The sequence below is a fragment of the Marmota marmota genome, unplaced genomic scaffold, assembly GCF_001458135.2.
Source record: "Marmota marmota marmota unplaced genomic scaffold, marMar, whole genome shotgun sequence".
Classification (NCBI taxonomy): domain Eukaryota; kingdom Metazoa; phylum Chordata; class Mammalia; order Rodentia; family Sciuridae; genus Marmota; species Marmota marmota.
Window position 1 is genome coordinate 2,105,519 of NW_026000001.1, and position 13,128 is coordinate 2,118,646.

The following is a 13,128-nucleotide window of genomic DNA, read 5'->3' on the forward strand; positions in this document are numbered from 1 at the left end:
GGCGGGGCAGCGGGGGTGGGAAGCCAGCCGGGCACAGGTGTGGGCGCACAGCTTAGAAGTTCCTCCTTGATTGATTTCAAAGGACAGCTAGAAAGTCCCGTGTAGAGCACATACCTGGGTGGTTCTGACGCTGGTCTGAATTAAGGGCAGGCCCTGGGGGGGGGCGTTGCTTTTTTAGGGTGTGTGTTTAATTGAAATCCTTGTGTTTAAATATCCTGGTTAGGATACCCAAGATGCAATAGATAGAAAGAGCTGAGGTTTGTGGTGCACTTCTGGTGTCCCCAGCAGGTTCTAAGAGGTGCCTGTGGATTCCTTCAATGCCTCCGCTGCCCCCATGTTACGGATGAGGAAACTGAGTCCGGGGGAGTGGAGATACTTGCAGGGTTCATGTGGGGACAAGGGGTTGGCAGATGGTGGCTCCAAACCCACCTCTTAAGGGGCGTTTGATGATAGTGTTTGCTTCGAAGTCACCCTGGTGCTAAGCTGTCCTTGCTGGCCGGACCTGGCCCTCTTGTTCAACAGCTGGGGAGACCGAGGCCACTGGTGCCTGTGCAGACGGGGTCTCATGACCATGGGTGAAAACAGCCACCGTCCCATGGAGAGAGCAGAAATTACTTCCCTGCCACTGGAGGGGTCCAGCAGGAAGCCCCCCAGAGGTCCCCAAGTGCATCTGCATCCCAGCATGGCTTCTCTTGCTCTTCCCGTGGTCTCCGGCCACTTCCGGGAGCCTGGCGGGTCGGGACGGAGATGATATATAATCAGAATGCTATATTTTGTTGAAAATAAGAACGTTAGTAACGGGCTGGTTTCTGGCAAGTCAAACTGGGACTCTGAAATACATATTTTTCTCTGCTCTGCCCTAAACCTTCTAATTAGGGAAAGCTCACATTTGCAGAGGTGAATCGGATGTCGTGGCCCCCCCCCGCCCCCGGCCCAGGCATGGCTGCACTGATGCCATTCCACAGAGGGTCACTAAATCAGGGTGCTGTGTGCTTGGCCAGCAGGCGTGTTGGAGGGTGGGCCGCCAAGCCCTGACCGGCATGGGCCTGGTCAGCGTGAGCCTGGTCATGGTGCTGAGGCGGAGACGCTGGCCCAGGTGGACCCCAGCTGTGGGGAGATGGCTCAGTGCAGCACTTTCTCAGGAGTGTCCACTACGCAGTGTCCCGTGGCTCCACCCCAAGGCCACCAGCTCAGGGCTCTGTGAGGGGCTGGATTTGGAGAAGGCAGTTGGTCCTGGTAACGGTGCTGGCGCTTGGCTATTTGCTCTGCCCGCTGGAGTTTTGCTGGACGTGGCTGGTGTTCAGGAGCCAGCTCTGTAGCCTGGCCGGGCAGCTGCGAGGAGCATGGTGCAGAGCCCTGGGCCTGGGTGTTCATTTGTATCTGGGATGTTCAGATGGAGAGCGTCCCTGGCCAGGGTCAGAAGGCAGCTCCTCACAGTGACCCACGAGGTGGGGCAGAGTGCCCTGATGTGTCCAGGCCAGCCCTTCACCCCGGGCCACATCAGTGTGAAAGGGGTGGTGGGCTGGGGGCGGGGAGTGGGCGGAGCGCGCACCTGCTCTGGGTCCACCCACCGCTGCCCATCTCTCCCTTGTCCACTCAGGTTCACATCGTTTTGTGTTTTGCTCCTGACTCTGGGCCAGTGTTTTTCAAAATATGCTCCTGGGGTTAAAATTAAAAATACTCTTCCGTGGTCAGGAACATTTAGGAAATCCTGGGGCCGGGGAGTGGGGGGAAGACGTGAACCGGGCTTCCACACCGCAGGACTTCTCAGAGCCTCTCAGGTGGTTGATCACTTCCAGGCTGTGTCCCTCTGCCCAGGCATCCTCCACAGGCTGGGGAGAGAGGGCAGGTGCCTAGGCTAACCGGATCTGGCCACCGCTGTTCCTTACTGCCACCTAGCTTTGGCATGGCTTCTCAGAGCTGTCACACTGGGCGGTGTGCAGTGTCGTTTAGCTCCTGTTAAGAGGCCTAGCTCTGCATTCTTGGGGGGTGCTCTGTGGTTGCTCCATGGGTTGTCCCTCCTAGTGGAGTCTGCGAGTCCACAGCCTCTGGAGCAGAGACCTGGTGTCCGTCCCGTCCCTCCCCACACCCCTCCTGGAACCGGACTGGAGCCGGCCTTCTCAGTGGTGCTGGGCACAGCCATGTTGAGCTGGGGCCGTGGAATCTGGATCCTTACCTGCTAACAGGAGTGGAGGAGCCCAGGCTTCCTGACGGTGCTATGAGGCCAGGCTGGCTCAGGTGGTGGTGAGTACCCGGAGGCCTGCAGCAAATCTGTGCCCTCCTCTGCCTGTTCCTCTAGGTCGACTGTCCTTGTGGGCTTTGGGCCAAGGGGCAGGTGCTGGGGAACTGACTTCTGGGACTTCAAGGGCTGGGGCCTCCGTGACAATCTGATGGTCACCCCTGGAGGTGTCCTGGGGCTGGAGTTATCCTCTGGGTCAGAATTAGGGTCATACAGTAACTCCTGGAAGGGCCCGGGTCCCCTGTGGTAGCCTGGCAGCCCTGGTGGGCAGACTGTGGGCCTGTTTCTGGGCCTGGGCCTTTGCTGTCTCCCAGGACTTTCCAGCGTGGCCGAGCAGAGCCCCAGGCCACTTCTTTCGTGGGACTGAATCTAAGCTCTGCCCAGAGCCCAGGACTGAGGAGGGCTGCCCCCTGTTCTGAGCACAGGGCTGGCCTGTCCTCCCGCCACCCTGCCTTGGCCCTGCTGGGTGGTGGGGCACCCTGGACCCTCCCGCCCGTATCCCTGCTTCCTCTAGACCCGAGCCCTGAGCTGTCTCCTGTGCGGGAAGGTGTCTGGAGCAGCAGGGTCCTTCTCTTTTCATCTTGTGCAAGTGACTTCTTACTTCCTGCTCCACCCCCCGGCCTGCCCCCTGCGCGTTTCCTGTCCCCCTGCTTCCCTGACCTTTCAAATGTGGTGCCTGCTCGGGAAACTTGCTGGGCCTCAGAGTTAATTGTGGCCTTCCTCTGGGGCTGTGTGCGCGCCCTTTGGGCGTGTGGGTTTGAGTGAATGTGAGCTGTGCGCAGGGGCGTGGGAGTGTTGGGACTGGAGACAGTGGACTGGGCACTGGGGGCAGCAGGAATGGGGGTGCTGAGGGGGAGCTCGTGGAGGCAGGGAAGTGTGTGTATGGGGAGCGGGGTGTTCTCGCGTGGCTGGGCTGGAGAGGGCGGGTAGGAACCAAGCCTGAGGAGGTGGCTTTGTTCTGCAGCCAGGGACCTGTGCAGCAGTCCTTGAGAATGCAGCTCCGTGGATGTGCCCGGCTCACTGTGTTAGCTGGGTCAAGGATAGAGCTCGCAGTGTTCTGGAAGGTTCCTCTCGCTACCTCCCTGGTCCCACTTTTCTGACTTCTGCAGCCAGACTCTTGAGGCCATAGGAAAAGGTGTCCGTCATCCCAGCAGCCTCAGTAGGAGAGGAGGCAGGCTGACCTCGGAAAAGGTCGCAGTCGCACGCCAGCCCCGGCTACCTCTGTCCTAGGCGATGACCTTGTTATTCATTTGAGTTCCAATGTCAGCAGCTCACGCGATCCTTGGATGGATCGATTGCTCTTGATCATGACAGACCTGGACAGGAAGGGCAGGTTGGGGCCAGTGTTGGAGGCACTCGTCCCTCCTGGTAGCTGGCCGTGGGCCCACCCTGCTGGCTCCACATGGTCAAAGTGCAGATGGCCATGCGGGGGGGGGCAGGGTGAGCCTTGCATGCCCTCAGAGGACAGAGGCTCCCAGGGCCCTGGAGGCCAGGCAGAGTTTAGCCAGGCCACCATCAGCCCCGGGTACAGACCAGGGAGTGTTTTCTAGAAGGGGCAGTGCCTGAGGGCACTGACATGGCCAGGCAGGGTCTGTTGGAGACATGGTGTCCTCTGGTGGGGCAGGGGCTGAGGCCAAGCTGGGGGCCTGGAAAGGATTTGGGGTATGCTGGGCTTAGAGAGGCAGATGGAGGTGATGGAAGGAGAGGTGGGGTAGGCTGGAGACGGTTCGGCCACATTGCAGGTGGCGGGGGGAGAGCCACTCCAGGGCCTTGGGAGATGTTATCAAGGATCCCACCCCACTTGAGCTTGCTCACTTTCCATAAAAGGCCGGGTGTCTGCTTAGCTAAAGGAAACCCAAGATTTTATTATTGTAAGCGTCGAGTCCCTCGTTTATAATATTTAGACAACTGCAGAATCATGTCACAGCTGAGCGTATCTTATTTAGGAAAGAGCCCAGGGGAAAGCGTGAAGCCATCCCTGTGTCTGGGGCTGTGGTCTTGGGGTCACACCAGGGTTTGAGGGAGAGGGGCCCAGACACTGAGTACCTCCTGTGAGCCGGATGCAGGGGACGGAAACCCTGGTGGAGAAGGTCCCCTGCTTCATAGGACAGTGTGACGACAGTGAGCCTGGGTGTTTTAGCTGTCTTCCACCTTAATCGGGTTAGTTCTGTGGGAAGCTGGGGTCTGGTTTTGCTGGGAAGGTTGATAGTTGCACAACAGCGAAGACTTTCAGCCACTTCAAGAAGCCCCAACTTTATTCCTGGCAGACCATTTGCACCTGGATTTGGAGAGACCACACATTGTGTCACTTGTGCCTTTGAGGACTGCACAGATTCCTCTTTAGTCTCCATTGTTTCAAATATTCCTGCTTAGAGGAACTTTCTGGCTTGGAGATGGAACATTGTCCCCGCTGCATCTAGGTGTCTTTGCATTTTCATGTTTCATTCTGAAATTCATGGGGATTTTAAGATTCCCTGTCATAGCCATGATAGTTTCATTTTTTAAAACACTTTGTATTTGAAATATGTATGTAATCAAGGACACAGAACTGTATCCGAGAACGAATACGTAAGAACTGTACGCAAACAAATACCGAAACTCCACAACGGGAGCAAGGAGGGCTGGGATCCAAGCTGTGGATGGGAAAGTGACGCCTGGGAGATGTCAGCGTCCCCAACTCCATCTGCAGATCCTGGGCAGTGCTCCCCCCTTCCCTCCTAGGGCACACGTGTTGGTGTCTGGCTTTTGAAACAGGGGGGAGGAAGGAGGAGGTGCCGCGTGAGTGGGGGCCCGGGTTGGGATTGTGCTTGGGAAGCGAGGTGGGGCGGGGCGGGCGGCAGGGTGGGGGGCAGTTATGTGTGCACATAAGCAAATGACCCAGCCAGAAGGTAACCCGTTGATAGTAACAAGCCAAGCCTGGCACTCTAAAGATGGCACAAATACAGAAACACAGAAAGGAAAAGTCGGGAAAGACCCCGGGCCGTGTTTGAAATGGCAGATGCTGCCATGAACGCGTGGGTTTACCACGTGCGCGTGCACAGCCATGGAGAAGTGGCTGCCGGTGAGCGCGCACGTGCATGCCCAGGCTTGATGCGCACGTGTGCCCAGAGCCTGCCACGGCCGGCCCTGCGCTCCCAGGCCAGCTCCGCTGGGTCCCTGCGAGCCTCCGGTCACGTTTTTAACCCAACACTTCCCGCACTTACCCGCCAATTGCAACCTGGCGCTCAGGGGACCCGAGGGCGCTTCAGCACTGGCTCAGGGGACATTCTAATCAGTGAGGTGGCTAGCAAAGCTCAAAGGTGTGAGAAATGTGGCAACAGCTCCGTGGAGCACAGGATCCCCCCCCTCCCCCCGGACGGTGTGGGAGCTGCCACTGGAGGCTGAGGGCACCTGCGCCTCGGGCCTCCTTGGGCCTGTGCAGTGGCCACTCTGCGCTTGGCTGTGTCCCTGAAGGTGAATGTGGGGCAGATGTCCAACTCTCCAGCCAGTAACTTGGGTCAGGAAGCTGGTCTGTGTCCCTGCCACCTGGGTCTGTCTACCAGGAGGCTGAGGAGCAGTGACCCATGTGGCCATGAGCACCTCTGCTGGACCCCACCAGGAGGGACCAGCGATCTGAGGGCGGGGCTGGGACGGGTACAAGACGAATCTTTCTGTGCCAGAAAGTGAGGCTGTCCTCGAGGAATTGTGGGGACTGCCACCAGAACGCAGGGGCCACTTACAGGGACTCTTGCCATTCCACTCTTGGAGGGTCTGGACCAAGATAGATGACACTTTGGCTTCTGACCAGTTTAACAAAAGAGGAGTAGATGAGCACACGGCGTACGCGAAGGAGTAAAGGGTGGCCATGGGAGCCTTAATGGCCAGGCGCTTAACAGAGTCCCATGCGAGGCTGTAACCGCGGCGTGACTTGTCCTTTCAGTAGCTCACGACATTCCATAATAATGTGACCCGGGGCCCCAGGCAGGTGCTCCCCACCGAGCTGCACCCCTAAGTGAAGGGGTCCACGCCGCTGGGCAGCCACACCACCACCTCCCCCGCCGTTTCGTAAACCGTGAAAACCAGGCCTCGGGGGTCCGCCAGCGAGAGCAGAGAGTGGCCCTGCAGCCTCCGCCCTCCTGGCTGTGACTTTTTTTTTTTTTTTCATATGATAAAGCCTTTATCTAAAATTCCATAAAATGTTCCAACGTTGATTTCTGTGGACCTTGGGAACTTCTGAACTTGGGGGGGTGCTGGGCCGGGCAGCGGGAGGACTGGCCCTCCCAGGCCCGCCTGGGGGGCCTGGGGGAGCCTCACTTGCCTCCTGGGCTGCTGGTGCCCGACACAGACCAAGGAACGCAGCTGGAGTCCAGAGGGTACCCAGGTGGACCCAGCAGTCTGGCGCTGGTGGAGTTGTGGCCCCAGGACAGGGGCACAGGGAGGTGTGCTGAGGGTGCTGCCAGGGCCCAGGGCGAGGGTCCCAAGCTGGAGGGACGCAGAGGAGGAGGGCGTCGGGAGGCTGGGCGTGCTGTGGTAAGGAGCTCATTAACTGCTCGAGCAGTTACGTCTGGGTGTCGCCCGGGCATGCTCAGCATTCACCAGGTCACGGTCCTGCTCCGGGGCTGTAGCCTCCCCTCTTCCAGGAAGCCTGCCTGGTCCACCCACAGCCAGCTCTGCTTCCTCGGAGCCCTAGGCACCTCCTGTCTCTGTCACTCCACTCACCTTTGCTCCTTGCTGAGTGTGGGTCCCACCCGACCACACGTGCACCTCTGATTTCTTCTATTTCATGGTCTCTCCCGTAGGGTTGGCGCCAGATAAAAGATCATTCCTGACAAACGTGTGGCTCCCTCCAGTGATCCACTGGGGCCCGATGTAACGCTTGGTGGATATAAATAAGGCCTGTGCTGAGAGTGCTGCTGATTTTGGCCTGTAGCAGAGCACGGATTACCTCGAACGGGGCCTTGTCTGGTGTGTCCGTGTCAACAGTGTAAAACAGGCGATCGGCTGGAAGCCCCACATCTGCTTCGGGTTCTATATATAAATATCGGACACGCTTGTAGCAGTTCAGATGGGATTGCTGGACTTGAGTTTTCAGACTCCAGTGCTGCTGGGCAGGGCCTGTAAACGGACCTCGGCTCCCCCCGCGGTGGGAGGGGCCAGACGCGGCCTCCCTGGGACGCTGCTCTGTGGGGGTGCTGGGGGCGGCAGGTGCGTGTGCATCCAGGGGAAGGCTGGCTGTCGCTCCCCTGGTTGGAGGGTGCTGAGAACACCCAGGGAAGTGTGGGGTGTCCCAGATGCCCATCGAGGGGGACCGCACCAGGTTAAACTTGTGCTGGACGTAGCCCATCTCGAGGGGAGCAGGTCTGCTCACGGTGCAGAGGCGCCTTTCTGAAGCCTTGTGTGCATCAGGAAGAACTCACGTCACGTGTCGTTGACCATTTTAGTGCACAAATCAGTAGCATTTAGGACTTCAGCAATATCGTCACCACGGCTCTGTCTAGTTCTAGAACATTTCCACTGACCCCCAGGGAGGCCCCCTACCCATGAGGTGGTTCTTCCTGCCCCCTCCCCACCCCAGCCCCCTTAATTTACTTTCTGCGTCGTGGTTTCTCTGTTCTGGACATCCCTGTGAGGGACTCGTCCAGCGAGATCTGTGTCCTGGCTTCTCTCCGCGAGCATCCTCAGGGGATATCCACGCTGCCGTGAGGTCAGAGGTCCTCATGGCTGGGTGACATCCCACTGTGTGGCGAGGCCACGCCTGTCTGCTCGTTCCCGGGGGGGGGGGGGACACTTGGGCTGCTGCAACCTCCTGGGCGCCGTGAGCGCCCCTGCGAGCGCTGCCCCCGTGCCCTGGCTGGGGAGGCCGCTTGCAGGTCTTGGTGTCCCCCGGCACGGCCGGGTCATACAGTCGGTGTTGGTGGTGATTTTTCAGGGAGCCGCCTGTCCTCCAGCAGTCAGGGGTGCCTTTTGGTAATAGCCATCATTTTCTGTTTTATAAATGACTAAACCGAGGCTCTGAAGGGAGGAGGAAGTCTTGCCGCAGAGCTCACAGCCGAGCCCAGGGCTGGCTTCGAACCCAGGTCCCAGAGTGTGGGTGGAAGGTCCGTGGTCCTGGGCTGGGGGAGTGGACGTTTGGTTAATGGAGACCATTACTAAGCCACCTGGTGGCTATTACCTTCAGGGTGTCGCTGCCCGGCCGAGCCTTGTCTTGAGTCCTCTCGGTGAGGCCCGCTGCCTCTGATGTGGGCTGCGCCGATTAACCCGGTTTCACGGGGAAGCCGTCGAGGTGGGGGGGCCAGCTCCGCCAGGCTGCTGACCCTGGGGCTCCGCTTGGGGTGGTCACCCTGACCTGGTTCCGGGGCTCCCACTCCAAAGGGCTGACCCGTCCTTTGCCCTTGTGGTCGAGGGTCCTGAAAGACCCTACCTACCAAATAACTCCACACGATGTGAGTGGAGTCGGAGTGAAAATGTCCAAACAGTGGGACGCACTGGAACTCCACCGGGGCTCTTCCTGATAAGTTACTTTGTCAACCCTGTCCCCAGCCGGCACTCTCTCATGACCGCAGTCCTGGCACTTGGTCCTGGTTCCTGAGGGTGTGGGGTTGACACCGTCTGACCGTCCCCAGTCTTGGGCGTCAGATAGACGCAGCGCGTCCTGGGGCCGCCCTCTGGGGCTGGACACCTCCGGTGCTGGTTTCCTTGCTGTTGAGGACAGGCCTTCGGTGAGTGCTGCAGCTAGGACCTTCCTACTCTTGACAGGAAAACTCCGTGGGACAAACTTGAGGTGCCTCCTGGGAGGGCCTCAGGCATTCTGGGGTCCTTAACCTAACGTCACTGCAGCCTTGCACAGAAGTGTTCGGGCTCCAGGGCAGCCACAGCCGGACCGCCTATGGTTTTCCTGGTGGTCTCAGGTGGGTCCAGGGGCGTGGTGCTGGCCGGTCCCAGGGGTCCAGCTCCCAGCCTGGCGCCCTTCCCAGGCGCGGGGCTCCAAGGTGCTGCCTCCGGTGTCTGCTGCAGTCTTGAGAGTCATGTGCACCCCTCCTGGCCCTGCTGCCCTCCCTCCTCTTCCTTCTAGAATTTTCCTGGAATCCTTCCTCTCACTGCCCAGAACTCGCACCAGAGGCCAGCTGGTGGTGTGGCCTGGGGCAGGTGGAGGTGTCTTTCTGGAGGCTGCCGTCTGGTTGCTCAGGGGATTTGAACCTGTGACCCCGACTCATGGCAGGCTGTGAAGTCTTGGGTATGTGGACAAGTCTGCTGGCAGGGAAGGAGCCCGTAGAGCCAGCGTCCACCGTGACCCCCACCCCCATTCGCTCTGCCCCAGGACCTTGGCACTGGTTCCTGTGTGGAACGCAGCTTCACCCCCTTCCTCTTCACCCAGCTGTTGGCCTCTGCGCAGAGCTCACGATCCAAGGTCACTAAGATGTTTCTGCTTCCAGCCCTGGAATACAGGACCACAAAAGTGGGCTCTTGCTGCAGGTCCTGGACGCTCAGTGGCAGGGACGCCCTGTCTTGGCCCTGTGCTGCCTTTCCTGAGAAGTCTCTGCTTCTTCTGGGCCTTCTGTCTGTCTCTGTTGCGTCTGTCTGACTACTCCACCTCAGCAGTGCCAGGGCACCGGGCCCCTGGGTGGCAGCATGCCCATAGCAGCCAGGGCTCCCCAGACCGGTGGAGGGTGGAGGAGGGGCAGGCTGGGCGCCGGGTGCGGACAGGGAGCCACCCACACAGAGGCCCTGGTTTTCCGTGAGCCCTGGGGCCTCCGCCAGGTCCCCCGAGCAAAGCCACTTCCCCAGGTGATGGGAGCGTGTTGTGGGTTCCTCTTAAAACGGAGGGATCCCGTGGGTGGGGTTTCCTCCTGGGGAGAGCCTACCCCTGGCCAGGCCCCGGCCTCTGCCCCGCCCTCCCTGGGGCCTGCTCCTGGCAGCCTCCCTGTGGCAGCTGAGGGTGGAAGAGGCCCAGGAGGGCAGCACCACCCACCCCGCCTTGGAAGACGCCTGCTGCCCAGACCCGGCCCGGGCGGTCTTTCCAGTTTGGGGAGGGAGAAGAGGGTAGAGCTGGGATTTCCAGGGCCTCCCTCCCCAGGGTGGCCTGGTCCCAGGTCTCCCCTGGGACCACTGGCTTTGGGGAGGAGTTTCCTGGGTTCCTGACCGGCTGTCCACCGGGTCTTGGGGTGTTGGCGCTCCCCCTCCTGCCTGGTCCAGAGCCCACGGGGAGCCCCTTGAGCATAGCGTCCTCTGTCCTCGGAGATGGACCACACCCTGTGACGCTCATTCCTGAGGAGCCCATCCCTTGCTTGGTGTCCCCCACCCACCAGGGACAGTCCCGTCCCTTGCTGCCAGGGCAGCCAAGTTAGAGCAGACACTCTGGGTCCTGTCCTTCTCCCCACTGGGGACTGGGGCCGGCCTGGCTGCCCTGTATATGTGTGTCTGTCTGTCTGTCTGTCTGTCAGGGAGAGGACCTGCTTCTCAGGAGGCTTTGTGACTCCCAGAAGGTGAACCACAGCTTGGAATTCCCACATGCCCAGGCAGATCGCAGACCTGTGGGACAAGTCGGCCTCCTCCAGGACCGGCATTGTGACATTGTCGGGGATCGCGGCTCTGGGTGGCTGGAGGGTGAATGGGAAGTGCTCTGGGCGGGCCGGTGCCTGGGTGTGCCTTGGGAGTCTTGGGGTGGGTGTCTCTTGTCTCACGCACCCCTCTACCACAGGGCCCTGCCCTCCCCGATCCTGGGCGTGTTCCACCCCCACTGTCCCCAAGGCTGGCGTCTTGCTGTGTCCCCCAGTCTCCTAGTGCGCTCAGGGCTTGGGGACAGGGACCAGGACCCTTCTGGACAGCCCACCCCCCTTTCCTTGTCATCATGTTGAAGTTGGGGTGCCTCCAGGCTGGGGGCAGGTGCTACAGACGCCCCAGCCAGCGGGCAGCCCAGGACAGGGGTGCCCTCTGCCCTGCTCACCCTGGAGGTTGCTCCCTGGGCCCTTGGCACACTGAGTTCTCTGTGAGCAGCTGGTTTGGGGACAGGGCTCAGCAGGGAAAGGGGAAGTTCTTATTGTAGGTACACACACAGAAAAGGGGCCGCACTTATACACGTGGAACGCGTGGGAGGGCTGGTGGGGTGTCCTGAGCCCCAGGCCCTCGCTGCCCCAGGGCTTTGGCCTGGCCTGGCTGGTTCCTCTCTCAGCCGCTCCCTGTGCCCTGTCCAGGGGGAGGGGCCACTCCTCAGCAGGTGGTCCCTGCGGGTGGTCAGGGTGGACTGAAGCTGCCCGAAATGGATCAGTTTTTTTACTGTCTGCTGGGGCAGGGGGACCATGTTCTCTGCCTGGCCATCTCTGTGTGAGGTTGGAATGCAGGTGACAGTGTCACATCTCACTGTTGGATTTCCTGTCTGTCTTCTCTGTGGTAAAATATGCAAACCTTTACCATGGTTAAGGGCACAGGGCCGAGGCTGTCACTACCACCCGCCTCCAGAACTCCATTTTGCCTTCCCAAAGGGAAACTCTGCCCCTGTTAAGCGTCGACTGACTAGCCTCCTGTCCCCACTGCTGGTACCTTCCATCCTACTTTGAGTCTGACGGCTCCAGGGACTTCCCTATAAGTGGAGTCACACAGGATTGTCCTCTGTGACTGGCTTGTTTCGCTTACTATAACGTCCTCTGGGCTTGTCTGTACAGCAGCACGTGTCGGGACTTCCTCCCTTTTTGTGGTTGAGTAATATTCCACTGGGTGGACAGAGGCATTTTATTGGTCTGTCCAGCCATCAGTGGATGCTTGGCTTGCTTCCACCTGCCTGAACACAGGTGTGAAAACATCTCTTTGAGACCCTGCTTCCAACACTTACGGACATCGATTCCACAGTGGAATTGCTGGGTCGTTGGCTGATTCTGTTTTTAATGTTGATGAACCACATATTCTTCCCACAGTGACCGGGCCAGGGCATGTTTCTCACTTCTCTAGGTCAGTGCCCATGCTGGTGATTTGGGGTTTTTATTTATTTTTTAATAGCAGGCATCCCAGAGGTTGTGAGGTGGCATCTCCTTGTAGTTTTGGTTCACATTTCTCTGATGATCAGAGACCTGGGACACCTTTTCATGTGCTCATCAGCCACTTTTATACTTATTCAGGGGTGTGTCTGTTCAAGTCCTTCGCCCATTTTCGGATTGAGTATTTTGTCTGTTTCTTTGTTGTTGATTTTTAGAAGTTCTTTGTATATTCCGGATAGTAAGCCCTTGTCAGAGGTTGACCAATTTGCAGAGTTTTCTGATGTTCTGTGGGTTGATGTTTTACTCTGTGGTGGTGTCTGTTAGTGAACTTCGTGTCGCCGTGACCACAATAACCGACAAGAACAGTGTAGAGCAGGAAGAGTCTATTTTGGCTCCCCGAGTCAGGGTTCAGCCTGTGGTGGGCCAACTCCATGGCTGTGGGCCCCGGGTGAGGCAGAACGGCACGGCGGAAGGTGTGGTGGAGGGAGGGGGAAGGGGCCAGGGACTAGAGTAGTCCTCCCGGCCCTATCCCCAGTGACCTGTGTCCCCTCGCCACGCCCTACCTGCCTACACTTACCACCTAGTCCTTCCAGGTCATCCACCCGATAGATGGGTTAACCCACCGTGCGGCTGTGGCTCGTCACCCGGCTCGTCATCACCCGGTCATCTCACCTCTGAGCATCCCTCATTATCTAACCCAGGAGCTTTTGGGGGGACACCTCATACCCAAACCATAACAATGTCTTTTGACCCCCCAAATTCTGAATTTTCGTTACTCCGACTCTTCGGCTTGGTTGCCTGTTTCTCCTGCTGTTGGATGTTCACCCTGTTGCCTCCTGCCACCGGGAACTGTAGCCCTGGTACCTGACGATGGGGGGGGCTGGGGGGGCCCTTGCTGGAGGGTGCTCCCGGCCTCAGGTCTGCCACGTGTCCTGCCGCCTG

General features: G+C 59.1%; 1 protein-coding gene and 1 long non-coding RNA gene across 6 annotated transcripts in view; one reads left to right on the forward strand and one right to left on the reverse strand.

Moving 5' to 3' along the window:
* The window catches only part of Lrp5 (LDL receptor related protein 5), a 98,831-nt gene that overhangs the window by 17,885 nt on the left and 67,818 nt on the right, over positions 1–13,128 (forward strand). Inside the window, exon 1 of one of the 5 annotated variants that reach the window (XM_048807779.1) lies at positions 2,226–2,244. The exons of 1 other annotated variant lie outside the window; for it this stretch is intronic. Coding sequence is in view for 1 of the 4 variants with exons in the window: in XM_048807778.1 (XP_048663735.1) it covers positions 10,727–10,811 (85 nt within the window). In the remaining 3 variants the exon portion in view is untranslated. 3 more of the 5 variants (XM_015503262.2, XM_048807778.1, XM_048807781.1) reach the window with 3 other exon arrangements.
* Positions 4,477–8,824, reverse strand: LOC125618077. Its single transcript, XR_007349302.1, has 2 exons — positions 6,938–8,824; positions 4,477–4,517 (listed from the first exon to the last, which is right to left on the reverse strand). It is a non-coding gene; the product is annotated as an uncharacterized LOC125618077 (long non-coding RNA).